This window comes from Sinocyclocheilus rhinocerous, unplaced genomic scaffold (genome assembly GCF_001515625.1).
Source record: "Sinocyclocheilus rhinocerous isolate Xijiao unplaced genomic scaffold, SAMN03320098_v1.1 scaffold864, whole genome shotgun sequence".
Lineage (NCBI taxonomy): Eukaryota > Metazoa > Chordata > Actinopteri > Cypriniformes > Cyprinidae > Sinocyclocheilus > Sinocyclocheilus rhinocerous.
The window spans coordinates 1,425,586-1,434,076 of NW_015645567.1; the positions used below are offsets into that span (position 1 = coordinate 1,425,586).

Genomic DNA, 8,491 nt, shown 5'->3' on the forward strand with positions numbered 1-8,491 from the left:
TGATCAGCGGCAGCTGGATGCAATCATCACATGCCAATGTGCATTGGCTCGTTTAGTTTACACTCAAAGTGGATTGGTCTCTCTAAGCGAGATCCCAATTCGTCGGTCACCGACGTGACTCGGAGTGACTGACTGAAAGGGAACCAAAAGAGTTGGAATATAGTGCAAAAAGAAGCTCGAGCATTCACCAAAACTCAATTTGTGCTTCATGAAACAAAGTCAATTATATAGGTTTAGAACAACACTCTTAAAAATAAAGGTTCCTTATTGGACGGGTGAAAATGAGAATTCATTTTTTGCATCAGCACATCACAAGCGAACAACCAATATAACCAGACTGAACCAACAACACCATCTGAACCACTGCAGGAGAGTCTCTATACAGATGCTGAATCAAGCAAGACCTTTCACTTGAGTACCAGTGACATAAGAAGACCTGTTACTCTTTCACACAGTCTTACCGTCTGCAAAAAGCACAACCCCAAGAGGCAAGTCTTCTCTGATAAGTGCAGGCCATCGGGGTGATTATGTAAGGCCACGTATAAGCGCACAGAACATGCTTTACATGCAACCTGCAGGCGGTCAGATGTAGAGGACTCATGCATGAATTAACAGTGTGTCTGAACCATTAATGTCAGTAACAGTACTGTTACACAGCGAAAAATCTCTGCTTCTTAAGTGATCATTAATCTCTGCTTCATTAAGTGATCTGTTTCTTAAGTAAACGTGTTTATTCAGCTACAAATGCTAAGTGTTATAATAATACTCCTGGCTGTTTCACATGTAAACAAAATATTTTGGGTTCAACATCACGTTGACAGCAGTAATTAAAGGAATAGTTCACTCAAAAATGAAATTTTACCGCCATCCAAGATTTAGATGAGTTTGTTTGTTCATCAGAACATATTTGGAGAAATTCATTTTTATGGATTATGGGCTCGTATTTTGGCCAGAAGTGACTGCTTAAAGTTACAACGCCTTGATGGATTTGTTGCTTACAAACATGCAACTTTTCACTTCACAAGATGTTAACTGATGGACTGGAGTGGTGTGGATTACTTGTGGATTATTGTGATGTTTTTATCAGCTGTTTGGACTCTCATTCTGACGGCACCCATTCACTGCAGAGGATCCATTGGTGAGCAAATGATGTAATCCTGAAAATCTGTTCTGATGAAGAAATAAACTCATCTATATCTTGGATGTCCTGATGGTGAGTACATTTACAGCCATTTTTCAATTTTGGGTGAACTACTCCTTTAATGTTGTGATTTTAAGAGCAGCTATTGTCTTCCTAAATGAGCTTTCATCTAGCATTTTTAATGATTATTACTGCTGTCTGCTAAGGTGAGCATAATGATCACTGTTAGTGATTTGAACAAACTAACACCAAGTATTAAACTTCAACATACACCAGTGCTACTGTATGAACATGAATACTTCAAATCATGTGGTCTGTGAAGGAGATCCAGTGAGCAACCACCTAGAGCACCCTAGCAACCACTCATGACATCCTAGCAACACGGAGGTGACTTTTGAACTGGTAGACACTAATTCAAATAACTGAATTATTCACACCCTTCCAAGGCCCTTACAGACATCAGATACGACTTGAAAGTAACCAGGAGTCACTGTTTGTCTTTATGATATGAAGAGTAAAGCATATTTACCTCCTCCTGCAATTCCTTATTCCTCTTCGTCATCTTCTTGTGAAGTGAAAAGCTGCGTGTTTGTAAGAAAGGTACAAGGAAAATACAAGTCCTCTATCTATAACACTTTCTCCAGCGAAAAAGTTTTTGATGTGAGAAGACAACAGGGGATGGACTTTTTCACTGGAGGAAGCATTTTTATAATTCCTTATTCCTCTTCGTCATCTGCTCCAGCTTTTCATCAGACTGTAAACTCTGTTTGAGTGTGAGTAAACCTCTAGTTATTCATGTGTTCAAATATACACTTCCATTCAAAAGTTTGGGGTTGGTAAGATTTTTTTAATGTTTTGAAAGAAATTAATCTCTTCTGCTCACCAAGGCTGCATTTATTTGATAAAGCATATAGTAAAAATAGTGTAATATTATTACTATTTAAGATAAATGTTTTCTATTTTTAATATATTTTAAAACATAATTTATTCCTGTGATCAAAGCTGAATTTTCAGCATCATTACTCCAGTCTTCAGTGTCACATGATCCTTCAGAAATCATTCTAATATGCTGATTTGCTGCTCAAGAAAGGATTCAAGGATTCTGTGATGAATAGAAAGCTAAAAAGAGCAGCATTTATTTGAAATAGAAATGTTTTGTAACATTATGAATGACATTACCGTCTCTTTTGATCAATTTAATGCATCCTTGAGCAATAAAAGTATTAATTTCTTTCAAACAAACAGGAAAAAAAACTAACTGTAACACCACAATAAATAAATATACAATCTCCTTCAAGCAGTGTAAAATAACTGAACTATGGTATTTGGGAAACTATAGTAAACACTACTGGTCAAAAGTTTGGAGTAATTAAGATTTTACTAATGTTTTTGAAAGAAGTCTTTTCTGCTCACCAAGGCTGCATTTATTTGAACAAAAAATAGAGTAAAAACTGTATATTGTAAAATATTATTGCAATTTAAAATAACTTGTTCTACTTAAATATATTTTAAAAATGAAATTTATTCCTTTGATGGTAATATTGAATTTTCAGTGCCATTACTCCAGTCTGCAGTGTCACATGATCCCTCAGAAATCATTCTAATATGCTACAAATAACATTAAAATCTTAATTTTACCCACCCCAAACTTTTGACCGGCAGTGTATAAAACAGCAGGAGCTACTGGGCATATGTTTTACAAATGTCATTTGGTCACCTGGGTTTGGTCTTTGTAGGCTTTCAGTTCCACCACCTGCCGTTCCAGCTCAGCACTCCTCTCTGTGATTCTGTTCAACTCTCCTTCTGTTCGGCCCAACTTCTCCTTCAGCTCCTTTATCTGAAGATCTCTCTCTTCATCCTTCGCCTGTTCCTGGTGCTGCCGGAGGGCCACATCCCTCTGCAGCTCTTCCTTCTCCCTGGACACCTGGTCCAGCTTCTCTTTCTGCATTCTCATGTTCCTTTCTATTTCTGGCGCCACACAGAAGTACTCATAGAGGAGCTCATGCAGCAGTATTTGTGCTAATATGATCATTTTCCACAAAATTTCCCACAAATTGGATTACTGAGCAAGTAAAAGTGTGTCGTCGTGTATTATGGCTCCGCTGGGATCGGCTGGTTTATCTCATGAGCATGCAAAAACGAGGCACAGGTTCACATGCCATGGATGCAAATATCAGTTCAGATGCTTAACAGTAGTTATTGAGCATTTAAGTGCTTTTTTCATGTTTTGCTTACCTTGCATGGCTAGTGTTGCTTTATTATTGTCCTCTGCTGCCGTGTCGAGTTTCTGTTTCTGAAATCAGACAAAGAATTGGTACAACAGGTTGACTAAAAGGAAAAAAATGGTTTCCCGTGGTTTGTTTTATGTGCATTTTTAAAATATGTATTTGTTATTATGCAGACGAGGATCATTATTACTGTTTCTCATACTTGAGTATTAAACTAAAAATAAAATAAATATCTGACGTTTATTTTATAAGTATAAACACAAACACACATATATACAGTGTCAAAAATAATTTTTCAAAGTTGTAAAAAAATTATTGAAGTAAATTTTACAAGAAAACACTATTTCAGTCTTTCTGCTTCAAAATTTCAAGTTTAATTCAATGTGTTTCTTTGTAATTATTTGTGAAATATACTAGCAATTTCTGAGTGAAAATTGTTTCTAGACCAATTTCAGTGTATATTACATCAATTTGTTTATATAGAAATTTTATATAAATGTGCTTGACTTTGCAAAAGAACTGTTTATTGTGATAATGTTATTAAATTCAAGTATTAAACTAAAAAAAACAAAAACAAATAAAAAATAATAAAATAGCGTGCTTGGGTTTATTTTATATCTATTACATCCATTTATTTACATAGACATTTTATATAAATGTGCTTTATTTTCATAATTGATAATGTTATTAAATTCAAGTACATGGTGCCTTTTATCATATCGCTATTGCTGCTTCACGTAAAGCCTAACCAAACCTCTTAACCATAGTAAAAATCACTGTGATGTATGACTTCTCATGACTTATTGGCTTAAAAGACATGATTTTGTAATGATATAACACTTAATTTTAGAGAAATGTATGCATCCCCCGGCACATTTAAATAATTCAATAATATAAAAAGCAGTTATTAGATCACCATATGGGCTGAAGGGAGGCTTAAGTACAGCACAAGTAATAGAAATCTTTAAAAAGAAATGCCATTATCATAATGTGAAATAAAAACCAGGCTTTAGTAAACAAGCAGCATTAGTGTTGAGTACCAGATCTTGCAGCTGCTGCTGGAGGCATGTTCTATCCTGTTCAGAGGTGGCGAGGTTCTGCTGGAATAGGAGAACTTCCTTCTGTCTATCCTCTAACTCAAAGTTCAACTCCTTGATCTAGAAGAACACAAAGATCAGTTCTTATGATGCAAATTTATTTTGGTGTCACATGTCATAATGCGTCTTGTTTAGGGGGATTAGAGGAGGGGGCTGAACGGACCTTTTTGTCTTGTAATGGAGGTGAGGCTGATCCCGCGGTCTCGGCCCGGAGAGTTCTCAGCTGAAGATGCAGGTCGGACACTTCCTTTTCCAGCTCCATGATCCTGGAGCGCTCGGACACCGTGGCCACCTACAGCGGGACACGAGACTTCATCAACCACTTATTGTGGTAAAACTAAAGGCATTAAACATAAACTAGATCTTTTCTGCATAGGAAACATCTAATATTATCTAATCAAATTAGATCAATTTCAGACATTATGGTCATGTGGGAATACTGTTTAAAAAAAATACTGTTTTTACTGTTCTGAGAGTTTGTATTAATTTTGAGCATAAATCTATAGCAAATTCTGCAGCAAATGGTGGAAAGAAGCTTCCATAGTTTTTAATATTGATAATAACAAGAAATGTTTTCTGGGCAGCAAATCAGCATATTAGAATGATTTATGAAGGATCATGTGACACTGAAGACTGGAGTAACGATGCTGAAAATTCAGATTTACGTCACAGGATTAAATTACATTTTAAAATATATTCAAATAGAAAACAGTTATTTTAAATTGAAATAATATTTCACAATATTACTGTTTTTACTGTATTTTTGATCAAATAAATGCAGCCTTGATGAGCATAAGAGACTTCTTAAAAACATTTTAAAAATCTTACCAACCCCACATTTTGAACAGTAGCGTAAACTTACAAATATACTTATAAAATGCATTTTATAATTGAATTCATATTTTTCCCACATTACATAAGGCTACGGAGAATTGTGATGAAAATGTGCTTAAATGTCATTAAAAAAAAAAACTACAAATATTCTTTATGCAAAACAATTTTTTATTTTCTTCACTTGATTTTGGGATGAAAAATGACTTGTAGAGATGCACCCAGTGACCTACCTCAATCCATCATGGAATAAAAAAATAATCACTTTCCCAAAATAAGTAGAATCACTTCCGTGCATGGGGATCTGACATTAACCCCAAGAGAAATCTCTCTCACCCTCCCATCTGACAGATTGATTTACCCTAGTATCCTCTAACTCCCTCTGGAGTTTGTCTGCTTTGGTCTTTTCAAAGAGAAGACTCTGTTCGAGCTCCTTAATGTGGGCATGCTCCAGTTTGGTCTGCGTCTGTTAGTAGACAGAAGAGGAAAAGAGAGAGACAACACCAACGGCGCGGTCACGTGCCAGCCAAAAGCCAAGTACGAAGAGCTTCATGCAGACCTTGACATCATCCTCCTCTATGAATGAGGACAAAGACAGCAGTGACACACACAGAGAGAGGCGTGAAGATGGAAGATTGCATAAAAAAAAAAAACAAGAACACAATGACATGAAACAAATGTGGGTCAAAGAGCGGGCCGATGAAAGAAAGATGAAAGAGGTAAATAATAAAAGATTGAATGAAGGAAAGAAATGTGTGAATGTGATAAAAGATGAAAAATGAAGAATGCAGGGATAAAAAAAGTGAATGAATGAACAAATAATGAGAATAAGGTGAATGAAGCATCAAAGAATCAAGAGTCAGGAGTCAAATCAAAGAGTCAAAGAGCTATAAACAGAAGTGATGCACCATTTATTACTTATTAAAGAAAGATGAATAGATCTTGTTTGAAAAAAACATCTCCAAATAGATTTTTGAAGAACTTGATCTTCATATAATAACAAGATTTGATGTTGAGACAAAATCAATAAATGAAAGAATCTATCTATCTAGTGGTCTTTCATTTACAAATACCTTTATATCACTGAATTAATGAATCTATCTATCTATCCATCCATCCATCCATCCATCTATCTATCACTTTAAAAGTAATCTTTACATATATATTTTCTCCTGTGATGAAAAGTAGATGTATGCCTTGCTGTCTTGCTAAAATATAAGTATAAAAGATACTGATCATTTCTGTTAAAGACAGGTGATTGCGCCGGTCGGCTAATATCTAGTTTCTTTCTATGTAAATGTATATGATAGGATCACTTTACCTCTAGGTCACCTTTGGTAATGCAAGCTTCCTCTACACGGAACTGCAGATCCTCCACTTTTCTGTGGGACAAAACGTACACTTCAAGCCCTAAAATGTTTCCTCACACGTTCAAAATACTGCATGTTCTTCTACAGCAATCAATTAATATGCAAGGTATTTTTAATTATAGGGGGTTACCTTTTTTCCTCTTCCAGTTGATTCATCAGTTCCACTTTATCTCTGTCTGCAGTCTCCACGAGTCTCCGCAACTGGTCCAACTTGGCTTCCATCTCCAAAGCGTACTTCAAAAAAATGCAACTCATTTGAATCTCAGTCTCTCGTTTATCATCCCAAAGACGACTTTCACATGACGCTATAGAACTGACCTGTTCCTGGCCCTGTCTGAGCAGCGCCAGCTCTTGCTGCACTTCCCCGGCATGACTTGTGGCTCGTGCCACTTCCATCCTCTCCAGGTCCTGCTCGGCCAGGAGCTGCTCGATGTGCTGCTGCTTCTCCTTCAGGGCCTCCTGCAGGGCTGTGGTGCCTGAGATCTTCCGCGCGTACCGTGCCGATGTCTCTGTGAGCTGAGAGATTATTGACGGGTATTACTTCACATAATTTTTTGAGAAAAGTGTATTCTGTGAATGAAAGATGTGGGACTGTACCAGGCCAGCACGGCTGGGTTTGCCTCCAACTGAGGAGGTGACAGAGCTGAGGGAGCTGATGGAGGATGCGCTGGGGCTGTTCTTTAGGGTCGACCTGCGCCTGGAGGTTTTGGATTTAGCGGGAGTGGTGGACGGGAATCCGATGCGGGTGACTTTGTGAGTAGGAGCGAATAGTCCATACTTTGGTAGGCACTGGAAATACCTATGGGAGTGAAGCATAAAAATATACTACTACTGTTCAAAAGTCTGGAGTCGGTATGACTTTTTAAATGTTTTTGAAAGAAGTCTCTTTTGCTACAAGGCTGCATTTGTTTGATCAAAACTACAGTAAAAACATCAGTAAAATATTATTAAACTTTAACTGTTTTCTATTTTAAAATATTATAAAATGTAATTTATTCCTGTGTTGCAAAGCTGAATTTCAGCATTGTTACTCCAGTCTTCAGTGTCACATGAAGTAACCCTGTAAGACCTGAAAGATCTGTTTTATAAATGTGTTTTAAAACAGAACGCCCTGTTCCCATGGTTTGATCTTATGTGATTCTGACAAGTGTTGGGGAGTAACTAGTTACATGTAACGGCGTTAAGTAATTTAATTACAAAATAAATGTAACTGTAATCAGTTACAGTTACTAAGAAAAAATTTGTAATTAAATTACAGTTACTTATGAAAATGTTAACGATTACAAAGGGGATTACATTTGAATATTTACACACATCCACATACAGATTTAATTTATTTATTTCCCAAATTGCACTGATTATGCTGAGACATACAGCCCAGTGTTGCCAGACGTACGATAAGTATCGTATTTGTACGATAATTTTGACCTCTGTACAATGTACGATCAATAATGAAAAAAAATCCCCTAATCTTCTGCCAGAAATGTATTACTATTGTTCAGCAGAATGTACGTACAACTACTACTACTAAAATTATTAAGGAATAATCACAATATTTCTTCCATGTTTTAATTTTAATTGTAAATCCCCTTTGTTTGCCAAAAAATACAATTTGTTTAATTTTCATTAATTAAAAGATACATTAATTTAATATGTTATGCCTTCATTCAATAACCAGAAAAATTTAAATACACAATGCAGAATTTCAAAAGAAATTCTTGATCACTTAGAATCAGCTATGGAGTTGGTTTATTGTTTACATGTTTCCTCTTACGAATTTGTTTGGTGCAGCATTCTATATGTATATAGATATGCTTGGGCTGT

General features: G+C 36.0%; 1 protein-coding gene across 1 annotated transcript in view; it reads right to left on the reverse strand.

The window, feature by feature from the left end:
* The window catches only part of LOC107706750 (CAP-Gly domain-containing linker protein 1-like), a 19,218-nt gene that overhangs the window by 6,715 nt on the left and 4,012 nt on the right, over positions 1 to 8,491 (reverse strand). The window contains exons 5-15 of the mRNA XM_016510553.1: positions 7,265 to 7,466; positions 6,986 to 7,183; positions 6,798 to 6,901; positions 6,619 to 6,679; positions 5,659 to 5,763; positions 4,630 to 4,758; positions 4,410 to 4,526; positions 3,377 to 3,434; positions 2,859 to 3,109; positions 1,875 to 1,904; positions 1,671 to 1,703 (exon numbers count right to left, since the gene is read on the reverse strand). Coding sequence (XP_016366039.1) covers positions 1,671 to 1,703; positions 1,875 to 1,904; positions 2,859 to 3,109; positions 3,377 to 3,434; positions 4,410 to 4,526; positions 4,630 to 4,758; positions 5,659 to 5,763; positions 6,619 to 6,679; positions 6,798 to 6,901; positions 6,986 to 7,183; positions 7,265 to 7,466 — 1,288 coding nt within the window. The remainder of the gene's footprint in view (positions 1 to 1,670; positions 1,704 to 1,874; positions 1,905 to 2,858; positions 3,110 to 3,376; positions 3,435 to 4,409; positions 4,527 to 4,629; positions 4,759 to 5,658; positions 5,764 to 6,618; positions 6,680 to 6,797; positions 6,902 to 6,985; positions 7,184 to 7,264; positions 7,467 to 8,491) is intronic.